General features: G+C 45.2%; 2 protein-coding genes across 3 annotated transcripts in view; one reads left to right on the top strand and one right to left on the bottom strand.

Moving 5' to 3' along the window:
• The first annotated feature begins 1,339 nt into the window (after positions 1–1,339).
• c4h19orf25 (chromosome 4 C19orf25 homolog) lies at positions 1,340–5,105 on the top strand. 2 transcript variants are annotated; one of them, XM_026323057.2, is made up of 3 exons: positions 1,340–1,518; positions 3,760–3,951; positions 4,065–5,105. In XM_026323057.2, the coding sequence occupies exons 2-3, from the start codon at positions 3,783–3,785 to the stop codon at positions 4,244–4,246; spliced, it is 351 nt and encodes a 116-aa protein (XP_026178842.1). In that variant the 5' UTR covers positions 1,340–1,518; positions 3,760–3,782; the 3' UTR covers positions 4,247–5,105. The 2 variants fall into 2 exon arrangements, with proteins under 2 accessions (XP_026178842.1, XP_026178843.1); XM_026323058.2 differs by having other exon boundaries at positions 3,788–3,951.
• A 368-nt stretch (positions 5,106–5,473) lies between these two features.
• The window catches only part of apc2 (APC regulator of WNT signaling pathway 2), a 31,524-nt gene continuing 19,064 nt past the window's right edge, over positions 5,474–17,933 (bottom strand). Inside the window, exons 9-14 of the mRNA XM_026323052.2 lie at positions 16,957–17,347; positions 16,064–16,162; positions 15,843–15,982; positions 14,524–14,718; positions 13,879–14,093; positions 5,474–13,283 (exon numbers count right to left, since the gene is read on the bottom strand). Of these exons, the coding sequence (XP_026178837.1) occupies positions 7,721–13,283; positions 13,879–14,093; positions 14,524–14,718; positions 15,843–15,982; positions 16,064–16,162; positions 16,957–17,347 (6,603 nt within the window). The 3' untranslated portion in view covers positions 5,474–7,720. The remainder of the gene's footprint in view (positions 13,284–13,878; positions 14,094–14,523; positions 14,719–15,842; positions 15,983–16,063; positions 16,163–16,956; positions 17,348–17,933) is intronic.

The raw sequence follows: 17,933 nt of genomic DNA on the forward strand, positions 1-17,933 counted from the left end.
TTTGGATGTAAAGCACCTGGAACCAGTTACTAGGTCACATTTGTCAGGCTGCAAATTCAGTCTGAACAAACCTGCACCACCTACAGGAGGAACAGTGACAGACGAGGTGGCGGACTGCCGGCCTCAGCAGGAAGTCATAGAGTTTAGCCTGATGCTGTTTACCCAGACAGGACCGCTGCAGCGGGGCACTTCTCCAAATCTTGGTCACAGTTCATCATCTTAGTCTGCAGCCAGGTGCCCCAGTCCACCTGCAGGTGTGAACATGTCAGTGTCGCCTCCTACTGGTAAACTAAGTAACAGCTGCAGGTTCTAGGTCAGACCGGTGCAACTTTTCCTTTTTGTATCTGCTGTTTCTTTGTGTTTAGTTTGGGTATTATAATAATATAATATCTGAACCGGCTGCAGCAGCTACACCACTGCAGGCGGTGCAAGTAATCCAGGTTGTTTCTGAGAGAATCTGTCAGTCTGCAGGTGCAGGATGTCTGGCTGCTTCACATCAGAGACACTTTGTCTTATTTTCATGACGTGTTCATATTTTTGTTTATACACACCAATCAGATTATGGCCATGATATAAAATACTCAATGATGGGAAATAAAAAGTACTAATCTGAATAAAATAAAATGCTCCAGCCAGTTCAGCCACTGACCGGACTCTGAATTTTCATCTCCAGTTTCTCTCATTTCCCCTCTCAGCTTCATAAAGCTTCACCACTCAGGACAGGAAGGGCATGAAAACTGTAATTAGGAAAGTACATGCAGTAAAACATCTGTCATAAAGTAGAAGTACCTCAAACCTACTTGAGTCCACCTTTTCTGTTAATGGCTCCCATTCATGTGTATCAGTGAATTCCACAATGTAAATTTTTGTGCGGGCTGGTCGCTGCACCTGAGTCCATTTACAGGCGTGTGAGTGGAGGAACTGGACCGAACCAGCAGAGGGAGACAGAGGACCCACAGACTATCTGAGCATAAGGTACAATAATGAACCAAACGATTTGTTTGCTTGCTATGGAGGAAAATGCAGTAAAGGAAAATAGGCCAACACAACCGGAAGCACATCAGGCATTTCCACAGCGTTATTGATTTGGCTTTTAACAAATGCTGACCTAAAATGGGTTTTTCATAGTCCCATACACTAATTAACTTTTGACATTTGCAGGAAACAACAAATGAATTGGGTCTGGAATCCCGGAGTTCGGTTTAAGGGTCAGACCCACGCGTGGGGGCGGTAATGGGCCAACCATCGATGCCAGCTGCCGATAAAAACCTCGAAGAAGACGAAAGGGGCGTGGCTTGCGTGTGTCTACTGTAGACGCAATGACGTAGGAAGTAACACGTTGACGTGACGTGCAGGATCTCAGTGCAGCAGCGTAGAGATTTTGAGTTTGACGAACAGTTCAGGCGTTTTCAGCAGAAGCGGCTCAGTTTCTGGCCTGTAGTCCGGTTTAGGTTTTACAGACCGGCCGGACTCGAGCTCAGGCTCTCCGGAAGTCTGCAGGAAGACGACTAAAGTCGGGTAAGCAGCGACAAACACATGTGGCTCATCGGTCTCTGGTTTGTTAAAACCAGATGCCGAAATCCGTTTAGTAGTCCGTAAAATTAAATATTAAGCGAGTATCAGCAAATATAACACTACATTTGACCTTAAACCAAAACCGTTTAGTAAACCTGATGACCTGTTCTGGAATTCGGCTCTGTTTTATGCAGCTAGTAAGCACCGGTGTCCTCAGCGGGTTGTGCTGAAGGATGACAGAGACCACTGAGCTGAATTTGTGTGTTGGTTATGGGTTTAGTGGTTTCTTGGTTGATTTGTTCTCGGGGTGTTCCTGGAAGCAGCTCTGGAATGTTCTTCAGTCTTTTCTCTATTAGAGTCAGACATTTCAAAGAAAACAAAAGTTTCAGGGAAGGTGCGAGAACTGGCCCGTTTACTGTGTGGCGTTACACAAGGGTCTGTGCTTGGACCTTTACTGTTCTTGATCTTTGTCAGTGATTTACCTAATGCAGGGGTGTCCAATCCTGGTCCTCGAGGGCCACTGTCCTGCTTGTTTCCCAACTATCCCTGCTCTACCCACTGCTGATTACCTGGATCAGGTGGGTTCAGTCCATTAGAATCTGAAAGATACCATCTCAGATGAGGGTGGAAGTGAGGGAACACAAAGTGAAATGGTATCCCCCAGCTTCTGACTGGCTGAACACACCTGATCCAGGTAATGAGCAGTGGGTAGGGCAGGGATAGCTGGAAAACAGGCAGGACAGTGGCCCTGGAGGACCAGGATTGGACACGCCTGACCTAAATTAATCATGACACATTAGTACACAATGAGTGAGGTAAAGCTGAACTAGCTCTGTATGGTGAATGGCTCAGGCTCAACAAATTCTCTTTAAGTGTTAGGAGATCTTCTATTTTATTTAGTGTTGCCATAAATTCCAGTACAAAGTTATCACTGAAGGCAGGCAGAGTCTACAAAATTCCTTGGAGTTATTGTTGATGCTAAACTAAATTGGAAAGAACATATTGACCTAACAAAATATCTAAATCTATTTCATCATAAGAAAACTAAGACATCTCCTCCATTGTGGTTGTTTACGTTGTACTTTATCCCCATTTGTCTTATTGTAACTTAGTGTGGCCTAGTACATGCTCAACATCTCTCCATCGACCTCGTTCTGAGCCTTGTGCTCCATCAGCTCCTTTGTTTCAAAAAATGATTCTTTCCATTTATAGCATCAACATATTTCAGATACGTGTCTTTGTCAGTAAAGCTGTAGAGGGCTGATGTCCCTAAACATTTTTCATCTTGTTTCTGCAGTGGATCTAAAATACATAATTATTAAACTAGAAGTTCTTTGAATCTCATGTTTCCCAGGTCGATGACCAGTTCTCACTAGATTCAGAGAAGCGAAATCATGGACTTGTTACACATTACACATATAACAGCATGTTCTTTGAATAATTACAAGCTGAAATTAAAATTTGCTCTTATAGTAGTTGGATGGTGGTTTAGTGGTCAGCCCTGTTGCCTCACAGCAAGAAGGTTCCTGGTCTGAAACCCATCACGGGCCTTTCTGTGTGGAGTCTGCATGTTCTCCCTGTGCTTGTGTGGGTTTTCTCCAGGTCCTCTGGTTTCCTCCCACAGTCCAAAAACATGTATGTCAGGTTGATTGGTGACTCTAAATTGCCCATAGGAGTGAGTGTGAGTGTGTGAGGTTGTTGGTCTCTATGTGGCCCTGTGATGGACTGGGGACCTGTCCAGGGTGGACCCCTGCCTTTCACCCAGAGAGAGCTGGGATAGGCTCCAGCTGATCCCTGGGACCCTGGTTAGGACTAAGGGGGTCTAGATGATGGATGGATGATTTGGATTCTGTTTTGTTGTAGTTAATTGGTTTTATTTGCGTTTTCTTGTATTATTCACTAGTTTTTGTTTTCTTATTTTATAGGAAGGGCCAAGATGAGCCTTTGTGGCTTTTAGCCTCTTTTTCATGTAGATTTTTTCCAGATTGTTTCTCATATTTCTGTTAAGTGTAATTAATTTAAAACCTTAAAATGTTATATTCTAGTCCTACAGTAAATATTGTCAATAAGTTGAACAGATATTAAACAGAGGGAGATATTAGAGGTCAGTTAACCAACGGTAACATGGACCATGTGGAGGGACAGGTTGTAATTGGTTTGCAGCAGCTTTTATTAATTTTACATAAACATTATTCATTTTTATATCTAAACTATGAAATGTGTCGTTCTGCCTCATTAAAACAGGACTTGGCTTGTGTTTCATTTGCATGAGGTGGAGCTGGATCTGCAGCACGATGAGTAGCAGCTCAAAAAATAAGAAGCGGGTGGTGCTGCCCAGTCGTCCCGAGCCCCCCACTGTGGACCAGATGTTGGAGGACATCAGCCGAGCTGCTCCCAATGATCCGGTCTTCAGCGTCCTGGAGCAGACTGGACAAGGTGAGTCCATATAGACCCGCATAGTCAGTGGACAGGGAGGGGGCAGCAGCAGCTTTAAGATTTTATTACAGATAAATACCAGGTAAATAATTATCACCTGTCTTTCTGTTCAGACTCACCCAAGACTTTGGACAGTGACGTGGACCTGAGGTTCCAGCAGTGTCGTCGGTATCTGGAGCTGAACGAGCGGCTGCAAGAGGCTGGAGTCCGGCTGCTGCAACAGAGGGAGGAGCTAACAGCAGTGGGGGAGCAGTTGGACAGAGATGTAGCAGAGGTCAAAGGTCAACCACTCTGACTTCACACTACCTGGTCTCACACACTCCCTTCTTCTTCTCTGCCCGGACTGTTTTATAGTGACAATCTCAGCACACAGCTCCAGGTGGCTCGTGGAAACATTTCGCTTCAGTCGGCAGTCACAGTTGAGTTTTGTAGAAAATGATGTATATACAAATCTAAAGTATATTCCCAATTGCAACAATGATAACTTATTGATAAAAGTGCTAATAGTTTAGTATAAGAAAATGTAAATGATCAGAATGTGCAGGGATCAGAGCTGTGTTGTATTAAAAATGAAAGAAAGCAGTAAATACTCGTTTCACAAGTTGAAAGGCCAATCTTGCTGGTTTTTTGTGACAGTGCATGTGGTTATAACTGTTGTTGTTGTTGTGTGAAGTGTTGAAATTTGTTCAGACTCAACGTGAAGTCCATTTTTGCCAGTGCAGCATGTTTTAGTTGCAGCTTTCCCAGGAGACCAGGAAGTCCTGAGGAGCTGCAGATCTAAACCAGGGGCTAAATTTAGTTTGCAGGGACAGAAAAGTAACCCCGTGTTTGCACTTCATGCCTACTCAGTAACATTCGGTCGTGAGTTAGTTTAATTGTCACTGCTTATTAGACGTGGGCTCCAGTAGATGGTTCTACTTTAGTGTCACTGACAGCGAGCCTCTTCAATATTGGCCCTCGGCTGCTCTGATTTCTAAAGATCATTATTGGCATCAGCCGAAGAAAAAGCCACATCGGTCGACCCCTAGTGTGGAAAAGTTTGGCTTTGTCAGTTGTTTTTATCCTTGTACTCTTCGTACACTAGTCTTCACTCACGTTTTTATTTCGGCGGATGTTCCACCTCTAAACTTCACTTCTCGTTCAGTCTGAACAAACATTTGACAAAAAAATCAGAGAATATTTCCTAAGAAACAAATAAAAAGCACTGTGATGATGCCACGTCTTCATCTCTTCACCGCAGTTTGAACAGGAAGTCAACACAGCAGTTTAATGAAACACGTCACTTTTTATTGGATGAAAACATTTATGATCGTTGCCTATTTCACATGGCACCATAACGCCTGTGTGACCTTGTTCAAAAGGCTGGGACTTAACCAAAGCGATTCCTGCTGTGGGCTCACACACGTTCAAGCCAATCAGAGTAATTAAATGTTTAAATCCCTCTGCATCAGTTTGGGCATGACTGAGTGTAGAAGCTGATCTGCAGCCATGTGTGAACAAGGTCACTGACAGCGATGGTGGACAAACATCAGGACCTTCTCACCGTTTGTCTCTTAGCTTTAGTCTTGTAGGGGCTGTTAAAGCAGCACTCAAAGTCTGTCTGTCAGGCGCTCGGGTACACGTGAATCCACCTAATCCATATTATGAGTCTGTGAAATGATGGAAAATCATTTAAAACCTGTGGTTGTATCATCCTTTTCACACAAACTGAATTTTGTGATTGAGAACAAAACAATTGGGCCACATGACTAAAAACCCGGCAGGTGATTTATGATGCTGATGTTTACGGCAAAACTAAAATGAATGAGTTTAGTGTTAGGTGACAAATCGAAGCATCAGATCCTGATATCTGAGAAGTAAAAAATGACATGATGAGTAAACAATTATTCAATGACCAAATCTCCAAAGTAAATATCTAATGGATGAGTGCTTGATACTCAAAAGATGACTGTCGGAGTATCACTTTAATATTTTAAAATGCCAGTTTTATGCCTACTCAAAACATGCTTTGGAAATTCAGCCTGGCAGGAGCAGGAGTGTTCGATAGGAAACCCCCTTTCATTAACAACCAGTAGATTAACCTTTGTCATTGATCTCTGAGTACACATGGAGGAGTGATGGTACAACTACAGAGAATATTTGTCTTTACGTTCGCGACTTCTCGACCTATCACTACTTTTACAGCAACACAGTTAAGCAGTTATTAACACATTTAGAAAGACTTCCAGAGGATAACTCCGGTAGGAGACACACCTGCCCGACCACCATCCAGTCAAGTCATCTTCTTGTTTGTGACGGGACATATTCAACAGCAAAGAGTACCTGAATCTAGTAGCAACACAAATCTGTCATTGCATTTGATTACCAGAGGCATGTCATCTACGTCGACACTTTATAGCATTATTTGTCTTTGCGGCACAGGAACACAGATGGCGCAGGAACACAACGCTCTCGTCAGGCTTTAAACGTCGGCATCCAGTGTCCACAATGTTAACGGGAGTTTGTACAGTCGGTGAATATAGTAGCATGCTGTCGGAGATTCTTTTGCTCACCATTGAAACTTTGAACATTTTGTATATCTGCTCGTTATTTACAATACTGATTAAGACATAGCGTTCAGGCGAGAGTACAGTGACCCAGTATCTGCTGATGGTTTGGAGAATGAAAGTATTTGCTATAACAGTTTCTGCAGCAGTGACTGAAGCAGAGTCCAGTAGGTGCTGGGGTGACAAACTGTGACAAATCATTGTGTTTCATACCTTAAAGGATCCACGTGATGTTTTGGCTTGTATTGGCCTAGTTCAGGCTGTGTTGCTATTTACTGTGCAAACCTTCTTAATGGTAACATTGGATTTGTGATTAGTTTGTATTTCATTTCCTGCCTTAGCCAATTCCTGCCTGCTTATTTTATCCACTAACACGTCTGTGTTTTTTGCAGAAATTTGCAGGATTCTAAATTTAAAAAACATTTTATCCACAGCACCCACTTCCACCCTCAGGTAAACAGTTTGCACTTAACCACTTTCTCAAATGAATAATTTGTCTTTCTTATACTAAATCATTTTCTAAAATAATGTCACTGTCCTGTTCCGGTTATGCTGTAACATACTGAATCATATCCACAAAGTCATAAAGATATTCATCTGAAGACATGGTTTATCAAATCTGTACCCCCAACCCCACTGAGCTCTGTATGTAACAGTGTACCATGTTCAGTTCAGTGGTGAGGCCTAAAGTGTTGATGTACTGAATGTAAAAAATACTTCAGTGTATTTGTGTCCTTCGTGAGAGACTGTCAAGAGTCCACCACAGTCTGTACCTTTTCAGGTAAAAGTCCAGGTGTGTTATCATCCAGAGGTTTGCATAACGTTTATCTGTCCAGGAGACCGATGGCGACTGATGTGTGAAGGTAAGTGTCTTTAGCTTCATGATTTCACTACGTTTCTACCAGGCAATGATTCATCTACAAATACAAAAAAAGTACAAAAAGATGCACTTCCTTTTTCATGTTTTTTCTCTGAAGGGCATCTCTGAAAGTTATTGGTGGTCTGTTCATTCCAGACCGGTCTCAATGCATACATCCAACTCTGTGATTGGTACATGGAAGCTGTGATTAATTGTTCAGACAGAAATACTTGATTGCAGTGAATGGGGAAAGTAAAGGGTCAATAACAGAGGCATAGGGACCAGCACGCTCCTCATCCATCCACCTGAGTGCTGAGTTTCATTCAGGAACCCAGTAAAGTCTTTCAGTAATCCAGTAAACGTCCTATGACTCACTTTTCCCCCCCGACTTCTCGTTGATTGTGGCTGCTTGGCTCGGTGTGTCTTGCAGGCAGCAGGCCATGGGGCTGGGGATGTAATTAAACGGAGTGATTCGTGCAGCCTTGCTGGGAGATCCTTGGCGGAAATGGACAACCCCGCCCACATGACTATCTGTTGTTCCGGAGGAGATGGTGCTGTGGCTCCTCAGGGAACTTTCTCCATCTCCATCTTGGAGGTTTAGCACAGATGTAGCACTGATCTTTCTGACAAGGGCAAGTCTTGCCACTTCCTCTGAGATCACTGGAGCTGTTTCGACAGTTGGAGAGGTGCTCGAGTTGGTCTTGTTATTCGTAAAGTCTTCGGTCTGGACTGTTGCATCACTTGTCTTGCGGGATGCAAGTAGAATGGTTGGCAGTTTTCCTGGAAGAGCGGGTAGCTTTGGCTTTTCCCCATCAGGAGAAGGCACCAGAGGTAATGCATTGGCTGGCAGAGTGCTTTTCAATATCTGAGGTACATCTTCATCTCTGATCCTCCTCCAGGTGACTCTGTCATTTCGCCGAGATGTGGTTCTCTGTCCTTTTTTCTTTGTATCATCCTCGCTCTTTGCTCTTCCACTCGAATCTGAAGAAGAAGAGCGGAGGGAAGAACGGCTGGTGACCCGGCTCAGTATGTTTATACTCGGGGATGAGGCGTGACGTTTAAATGTATCTCTGTCTTGTTGCTGCCTCATTCCGGACACTCTGCCAGGCCCATTTCGTTGAGCTACCCTGCACGGACTTTCAGAGCTAGTTCTCCTCGCTGGGCGTCTTGAGGAAAGGTCCCTTTCGCTGGAGGTCGCTCTAGAGAGGGTTGTAGTCTGTGTCTGATGGCCAGTACCTGGCCTCTGGACTTGCTGTGCTTGTCCTCCACCTTTCACTTGCACCCTTCTTGTGGGGTGCACAGCTGCCTTAAGTTCCTGACATCGTGATGAGCAAAGAAAAACAGCTGAAGCTCCAGGAACTGCTCTGCGGGGGGACCCATTCTGAGATCCAGGCATGTTGCGTGCAGAGGCATCACGTCTTAGTGGAGTCTTCGATTCCTTAATGAAAGTCAGCTGTCTCAAGAATCCACTGCGGTCAGACTCTCCACCACTTGAATGGACAGACGTCATCCTGACCAGGTCGAAACGATTGGTGGGTAGCGCTTTTTTCGCATTGATCTGGTTGGCCTGTCTGCTGGTTGTTTGGTTAGTTACCAGCGGTGACAGAGGTCGGGGTTGCCTTACTGAGTTTTGCATAAAAGGGATTCGGACAGGTGACTTCTGAGTTTTAGGTGGTGGGGATTTTTCATTTTGATTTACAACGGGAGAGCGACCCCGTCTTTCAGGGGGGCTAGTAGCTGGTGGGCTAGTAGCTGGGGGGCTAGTAGCTGGTGGGCTAGTAGCTGGTGTGGTGTTCTTTTTCGGCATGGATTGATTTGTCTGAGTCGGGGATGTTATCTTCTGCGACTGTTTGGATGGTGTGGAGCTTTGTGAAGATCCAGAGGATGTACTTTTTGGTATCCTTGGAGGTGGAGTAGAGCTCCTCTTTGGCAAAGACAGTTCTGTGTCCTGGGGGTAGCCTAATCGGTGAAGGCTCTTTGATCTGTGCTGGGCAAGGTTTGGGTTCTTTGGAGCATCTGTCTTGGTTGGTACTTTTCTGGGAGGAGGTCTCTGTGATGGAGCGGTTTCTTTTTTCGGTGTATAGATCACTGTCCTGCCTCTGAAAACCACTGGTAAGTTTGGAACCGGCTTGCGCTGTGCAAAGTCCAGAGGTTTATTTGCCTTTTTGTCTTTAGCAAACTTCCTTTCTTTGGGAGTAAAGCTGGATGTTGACATGAATGATAGGACTGATTCAGTCTCTTCAGATGATGGCTCTTGAGACTTTGATGCCTGCAGCCCAGTGACGACACAGTTAGCACCTTCCTGTATGGCTCTCCATTCAACACTGTTGAGGTCAGAATCTTTATCCCAGGCCGTGTCATCACTATCCATTTCCTCATCCATGTTCCAGCCATCCAAAGTCTTTTGTTTTTCAATACTTTCTTTCTTTTTCCTGGCAGCAAGCTTCCTTCTCTGCTTGGGCATGGCAGATGTTATACATTTCTGAAGGAGGTCATCCTCTGAATCCATGCTGACGGAGCTTGGTGAACTCTGCTCTTCGTATTGGCTGTGAACGGTCATAAGCTTTGCTTGTTGCACCATGTTCAGGGTTTTGTTGTGTCTGTTTTTGTACCATAGTTGTTGGGCTTTAGATTTATGATCTTGGAACTCCACATCGCTCAGTGAACTAAGAGATGAGCTGAGTGAGTAACATGCCAGAGATTCATCCTTTATCAGATTTTGTTTTATCCTTTGGAACCCTCTGGGCTTTACTTGGGAGTTATCAATCCTGCCAATGTTGGTCATGCTTCGGGAGAGAGTATTTCTACTTGCTTCTCTTGTCAGTTTTCTGCTCGTTTGTTTCATTGCATCGATTTCACGTTCACCATAAATGCCTTTGATATCGTCTGAAGAATGTGTAGTTTGTTGAAAGACTGCGTTTCCTTTTTGTGATCCCACATTGATGTTACCTTCTGTGTTTTGCTTTATGACAGGCAGTTCCAGTTTCCTGATTGTACCGTGAACTTGCCTCTTCTTTTGTTGGCTAGGAGACTGATCGCGATTTCTTTGGCTTGCCACTCTATCAGCTACCTCTTTGCTCTGCATCAGCACCCTCTGAGTGGGAACGACATGTTTGGTTGTTCGGCTCATTTGTATCTCTGGTGGATAGTTCGTTCTGTTGGGTTTGTGGAAGTGTGAGAATATCCTCAAGTCTTCAATCCTCTTGGCCTCGTCATCAAGTGGTTCCTGTTTGTCCATGCGGTCCTTAGTCCCCCTCTCCTTCACAGGATATTGGAGTGTTTCATCACTCAGTGATGTTGTGCTGGAGAAGTTAACAGGTGTGCCTTCTGCAGAATCAGTAAAGGAAGAATCATCAAATTTCAAGTCCTTTTGGGGGATGACAATCCTCCTTCCAGGACACATTTGGGTTTTACCATTTGGAAGCATCATGTAAACTGGAAGATGGACTGGTTTCCGAATCTGGGAATTGAGAATATGAGGAGGGATGGTGGTCATGAGGGAAGATCTTACTTTCCTGAACTTGGAGGGCATTGCTGAGTTGATGCATTCCTTTAGGATTTCTATGTCATCATCTGAGTTACCCTCACTATATCTCTCCCCATTGTCGGGTCCTTGTTCATCGTCATCAAGTAAAGAGAGATTTTTGTCATTGTGCTGGAGCAGGGGGGTCAACTTGAGCTCAACATCTTTCTGTATGTAATGTTCGTGAAGAGGCAGAGCACTTAAGCTCGAAGCACAGGAGAAGTTCTCAGTGGGTTTTTCTACAGTGAAGTAGATCATGGTGTCCAGGTCAGGAGGAAGGTTAAACCTCTCCTTGGAGTCTGCAATCTCCATGAACTTTCGAAGGCTGCTTTCCCACTGGCCGGCTATTCCTGGAGCCTGCGCTTCTGGTCCACTTGACTCGACACAACATGGTGTTTTACTTCGACTAGGAGGCATGGTTTGACCTGGGCTGTCGGGAAGATCACTTGGACTTATTGTTCCATCAATCATCTCACTGCATGGATCACTTTGGATTGAGCTGGCAATAGATGGAGACTCAAAGCTGCCCAGTGAACTGACTGAGCTACAGCGACTCATAACCAGTGGTGTCTCGTGGATGTAGTTCTCAGATGAACTGGATGGAGATCTGTCTTCGAGTACGGCCGGTGACGCTCCTCTAAGGAACACTTTTTCCCTTTTGGCAGGACAGGGGATCTGAATAGGATCTGTCTCTTTACTGGGAAAGGTTTTTGAATCAGTCATCAGCAGCTGGCTGTCACTCAGATCCTCCAAGGTTTCATCCTCTTCAGCTCTCTTCACCACTTCTCCATCTTCCACTTCTATTATTTCTAATGAGGAGTCACTTTCCAGTTCATTTTCACTTTGTCCTTCCAACGCTCCATCACCAGAAGAGAGGGAGGACAGTGAACTGCAGCGGGAGAAGCAGATCGGGGTGTTCTCCACAGAGTACTTCTGGACCGTCTCCATTGTGCCGATGGTTGGGCTTCTGGTGGTTGTCATTGGAGAAAATTTTGTAACGCTCCCCTCAGTCATCACAGGAGGTACCCATGCTTGTCTCCTCATGGCTTGGGCAGCCTGGACATTGATGGCTGTCTTTGCTACACCAAATTTGGCAACGCTCTGTATGAGAGGGACCTGTTGATAGGAAGGAGACAGTTTAATTGAGGTCATGCTGACATCAGAGGAGACTTTAGTGGAAGCACTGACAGGTGTTTGTATAGGTTGATCCTGGCTTTTTTCTGCATCCGTGTTGCTGAGCTCTAAAGCTTTCACATCTTTGTTGTCCACAGAATCTCTCTCTGGAATATCTTGTTGGGTCCTTTCATTCAGGACAGCAGGGACTACATTGAGATATTCTGGATGAGCCACCTTCAGATCAAGCTGGTTGGGTCGTGGCTGCTGCATCATAAGAGCTCTCGGAGCAGGTTGCATCTGATCTCTGCTGCCACAGTAGCCATCGCTGGTGCTGCCACTGTTCAGACTGTCCGTTGATACACTTGTGTGGGCAGTTTTGAGTCGTAGGAGGGCATGGGCTCTACTGAGGCGTTCTCTGTGGGCCAAGCTACTTGTATCAGAGAGACGGCAGGGGGAACATGATTTTGCCCGGGCTTCATTGAATTCATCCAGTCCGTAAGGCCAGTCTGCCAGGTGGTCCTCAGAGCTAAGACTTAGACTGTCCTCAGAGGATGTATGCATGGTGATGTCTTCCACTAGCCTGTCAATCTTGGCCACTGTGTTACTGATCTTTTGTGCTAGTTTCTCTGCAGCAGCAGATACCACATCGTCAGGCGGTGTGTGTCTCTTTGCAACAATCTGAGGCGTTTCATTGTCTCTCTCAGGTTCATTGTCCCTTTTACGTGGCTGGTTTTGCAGGAAGTTAGAGTTGGTGAGAAACATGGACAGCATGGAGAAGCTCCCAGTGTCCAGGCTACTGGAGACATTCGGGGCCTCGTCATCATCAAAACAACCAGAATCTGATGCATAATCCTTCGCCAGACTCTCAATGTGCCGTAGCGGCTTGTTGAGGGTTAGATGCTTGGGGCTCTGTTTTTCAAGGGTATCAAAGGTCTCTGCGAGGTGTTTGGCATCCAGCTCAGCCTCCAGAGCCTTTTGTTTCCTCATGTAGAGCGAGGGCATGCACGAGCCAGGGGATACAACTGCTGCATCCTTGTACTTCAGGGGCCGGTTGGTGAGGAGGTTTCTTAAAGCTGCAGCACTGCCCATGGCTATCATCTTGTGCTTGGAGTGGATAAGGTTGCGAAGCATGCTAACTGCTCCGAGGTCCCACAGCAGCTCTTGGTCTTTTGGACTTCGGGCTGAGAGGTTCCACAGAGTCCCGCAGGCGTTGCTCACTATAGTCAGGCTGTGGGAGCGCAGGTGCTGCAGCAGGGTCTGGAGGCAGTTGTGGTCCCTGAGGATTTGCCTGTGAATAAATAAAGCAGAAGGCATTTTGACTTCATCCTGTGTGGGGAAACAGATTTATCATCCACTGTAGTTGGACGACATCAACTTGCAGATTTTTAATTTGTTCAATTCAATTCAATTCTAGTTGTATAGCGCCAAATCACAATACAAATCATCTCAAGGCACTTTACAAAAACAAAAACCCCTAACAAATCCCTTATGAGCGGCACTTGGTGACAGTGGAGAGGAAAAACCCCCTTTAATGGAAGAAAAAACCTCCAGCAGAACCAGGCTCAGTTTGTCTTGCACGTGTCTAACATCTGCTTATATTGCTGGACAGTTGCATTGTAATATTTAGGTTGCTGCATTATCTAATAACCAATTATCAATTGGTAAACAATCAATTACACATTATTTATCACAAATAAATGACCGTTCTCAGATTTTTATGCTACATTTAGCAATCTGCTGATGAAGACCATGGGATGTGGTTGAAAGCTCCAGGAAAGTCTAGTTAATGGACCTGCAGTTGAAATTGTTTTTGTCAACCTTCAACATGCTTTTAAATATTCATTTTAAAAGCTCAGGGAAGAGGTTTCTTCTCAGAAACCCACCTGTAGTCGTCTCGTGTGGCGATGAGACTCGACACGTTTCGGAGGATCCCTCCGCCGCTCTCGATGATGGCGAGCGAGTTGGTCTGACATCGGTACGTCAGCGTGCTGACCAGGAAGCCCAGAGCACCGTCCACCGAGCAGATCGCCACCTTGTTGTCGATGCTGTGAGCCGACAGGTTCCACAGAGCGCTAAGAAGACTCTTCAAGGTCGACTCCTAGAAAACCAGCACACACACACGGGTTCTGTTTGGGTTCCTTTACAAACACACAGAAAACACACTGATGTGCTACCTGGACTGAAACCAGTGAGGAATCAAAAAGACTATGATGAAGCATAAAACACCTTCAGTGGTTTGTTTTAGTTCAGTTACTATAAATCCACTTTCCACACAAAAAAAGAGAAACTCTACTTTTCACCCAGTTAGTGCTCTCATGTATTTTTGTACTGTGCACGTTGAGATCAGTGTGGTAAATAGGAATTTAACCCTGTAAGAACTAGAGGGTCCAGAAATACGTTGACCTGTGGTGTAGAAAGCAGGCTACTACAGTCCTCTAGCTGGAGGATAGACATCTTCTTCTTCACGTAGTACCCAAAATAAATCTGCCTTTGTTGTGTTGCTGTGTGGGTTGGTTTGTTTTCATCACCTTAGTGGCCTGCAGGGCGCAAGTCATCAGCGCAGACACGCAGCCGATGTCTCTGAGGACTCTCTTGCTGCTGATGTCGGCCCTCCAGGACAGATTCCTCAGGATGCTGGAAACCACCTGATGGAGTTCCTCACTGTCTGAGGCCAGCTGGGCCACGAGGGCCTGAAGGCAGCTCTTCTTCGAGCACAGGGTGGCCTACAAAGGAGCAGCAGTGTTAGTGTGGTCAGATATCAAAGTCTTGTTTATCTCTGTTCTGGGGTCTCATACAAACTGTATCTAAACTGAGACAAACTAGTGCAGTGAAAATCAAACCTCATGTCTTCTCTCTGGGGAAAAGAGGATTTTTATGGTCCATAAACTGAACACCAGCCAAAACTAAGTCCTGTCTGAGCAGAGATGAATCAATAAAGATTTCACAAAGGGCCACACTGGTGTTAACTAGGACTAACTAACTAACTGGAACATGTACATGTACTAACTAACAAAGCAGGAGAGGGACATAAATCAAACGCCCGGTTCTGTAAACATTGCTGTTCTGTACTGCAGAACTCAGCACTGATCTGTACTTTTGCCATGTGTTCTAAGTCTCCTTGTATTTGTTGTGTTAATGTCTGTGCTCTTTGTTTACATTCTAATGCTTTTGTTCTCATGGAACCCTGGAATCTGCCTCATGAGTGGGTTCTCACATTTCCTCCATCATAACCACCAGCTTTAGAACCTGATACGTGAGTTCACCAATAACAATAAATGGATCAGCTAGTGTTAAAACATCAACAAGAGCTGAAACAACGTCACATTGTGAAGCTGAAGCTGAAGCTGACCCTGGGTCTATATTTCTAACAAACCTGGCTTTCAAACCTGTCCAGGTGAAATGTTCTGACATGGGAGAATTAGTTTGGATCTTTAGCTTATTCTGGAAACACCACAAACAGAAACTGTCTCTCATGCTAGAGAGCTGCACTGATTGACTTTAATCAGTGCAGCTCTCTAGCATGAGAGACAGTTTCTGTTTGTTTTAGGGAAATAAATGGGTCAATAACGGCGAAGAAAATGTACCTGACATGAAGTATTTTTTAGTGTCAACTGTCACTTCAGATGTTTGTTCTGTTTGCAATGGTAGAAAGACTAAAGCAGCAAATCCTCACACTTTAGAACGAGGGGATTATTTCATGCACAAATGAATTTTCTGCCAGTTTCAGCATTAGTGACTGTGACAGTCAGGACTACAGCCCCGTTTCATTTCACAGAATCATTTTATCCCAACACTTTGCCCTTGGTGATCCCAGCAGGACTGGAAGTCCCCATTGGTCTGTCTGTACCTTGTTGACGACGTCTCCGAAGGTGAGGTTGGTCAGAGCCATCCCAGAGTAGCGGCGCAGTGCCATGTTGATGGGGTCGTTCTGCGTGCCGTACATGTCGTGCTCCAGGTGGATCAGATCAGCCACAACCTGCAGACCACCTGCAAGACCACACCAAACAGTCAGTGACTGATAAACAGTATTTCCCTGATGGAAAGCAAAAATGTCAGAGATCCACAAACCAAGTTCATTCATGGCCCGTCGGTACTCCTCTTCAAAGGAAAGCTTCATGATGGCGCACATGGCCTGACAGATCTGAGGGTCCACAGGTTCAGGGATGTCTGCAAACACAGAACAGATTTAGTCAGGAACATTTTTCTCTGGAAGTCCATTAACCCTGTGGGACACTGTCTCCCCTCACTGTGTTTCAGTCTGTCCTGGACTGTCAGGCTCCTGATCCTGTTTCTGTTTGTAACCAAAGCTCAGTGTTGGTGCCGTCACGAACGACTGAGCCAGAACTGGTTCAAATACTAAATAATTCAAATACTGCTGCGTATTTGGACTTCTGGCTGTAAACCGTAGAGTCCCCTTTCAGACCAGGGTGAAGAACAGGAGCAGGTTTTCATTTGGGGATGTCATTTTGAAACAGGTAAAGCATGTGTGTATGAAATCCACTGAAAATGAGTGAGTGGTTACTAATGTGTTCATGTGGCTCTGGGGTTTGTTGGTCTGGTTTCCTTCAAAGCGATCAGAGATAACACGTGCAGATCAGAACCTAAGCTCAGAGGGACCTTACGTCTGGCTTCTTTTCAAGTTTCATAAAGCCTTTAAATGTGCAGCTTCACCTTTGACCTCACCTCATGAAGTCACACCTACTGAACGTCTCGGTGCAGTCCTGTGACAGTGTGTGAAGTTGTGTGACCATGCTTTGGGTTCTGTGGGTTAATCATGATCTTTACTTTGGCAGAGTTTGAACTAAGTGTCCTCACTGAACTTTAAGATGATCCTGAAAATAAATGAGGTCAAGTGCTGATGTAATATTTTAATAACCGGGAGCCAATTTGATCCGTTCGGATTTTTTAACGTAGAAACCATATTTAAGTGATCATGGTGTTTTAGAAGGAAGTGGACTCACCGGTGGTTTTGGTTCCTCCGGGTGAAGGTGTCCCAGCGTGGCTCTCAATCCAGTCCCAGCCACTGTCACAGTAGGTCCGGACCTGCTCCAGCATGTGCAGGACCCTCATCTCCCTGCGGGCCTGGCCCTCGTCCTGCTGGGAGTAGATGACGTTGTGGAGCGCGGCACTGGCTCTGGACCTGGCCTCTCGGGTGCAGCCCACCGCCGTCTCCCCGGGACCACCTGCACCTCCTGGAGCTTCATGCAGGATCTGGACCAGCAGAGGGACGCAGCCGGACTTCCTCATGGCGATGCAGCTGTCCTGGGAGCTGGACAGAGCCAAGAGTGTCCGGGACATCTCCTCCTTGTCTCTGTTGGCGAGCATGGAGAGCAGCCAGAACACCATCTCCACCTGAGGAGGCATCAAGGGTCACCAACCGTCTGTTTTCTCTTCTACAGTCCAGCACGACGTAGAATCAGGACCGGAACCAAACCAAAACCCTTCTATTCTAAGGCTGATATTTGATCTGATCTCAGTTCAGTTTAAAACCTGCAGAGACTTCACGCCTGCTGAGTCTCTTCTTTGTGCCTTTTTAAATAAAATAATCAAAATGATGGATTATGTATATAGGTTAGTCTAGCTTTAAATAATGAAGCTTCCTAAAACCTTTTTTTAAACCACCTCTCCTTTAATACAAACCATGTTAGAAATCCCTGCAGGCTCTTCATATATAGTTTATATACAGTTTTCTATTTATTGTTCTGTCATTTTCATAAGAAGGAAGTAACTTTACAGACTGAACCTTTAATGGGCTGATTACACTGGAGACAAAGGCTTTGCTTCTTAAACACCTCTGGGTGTTTCTAACAGACTTTTCTTCTTCTCTTTGTAATAATTATAGAACTCTGATGATGATGAAGACGATGATGATGAAGATGATGACACCACCAACACTAAATTATTATCTAAGAGCTGCTGAGCTAGAAAGTGGAGCGTG

This window comes from Mastacembelus armatus, chromosome 4 (genome assembly GCF_900324485.2).
Source record: "Mastacembelus armatus chromosome 4, fMasArm1.2, whole genome shotgun sequence".
NCBI lineage: Eukaryota > Metazoa > Chordata > Actinopteri > Synbranchiformes > Mastacembelidae > Mastacembelus > Mastacembelus armatus.

Coding starts and splice junctions, on each gene's coding strand:
- c4h19orf25 (XM_026323057.2), top strand. CDS start 3,783: ATGAGGTGGAGCTGGATCTGCAGCACGATGAGTAGCAGCTCAAAAAAT. Junction 3,952..4,064: donor CCTGGAGCAGACTGGACAAG/GTGAGTCCATAT, acceptor CTTTCTGTTCAG/ACTCACCCAAGACTTTGGAC.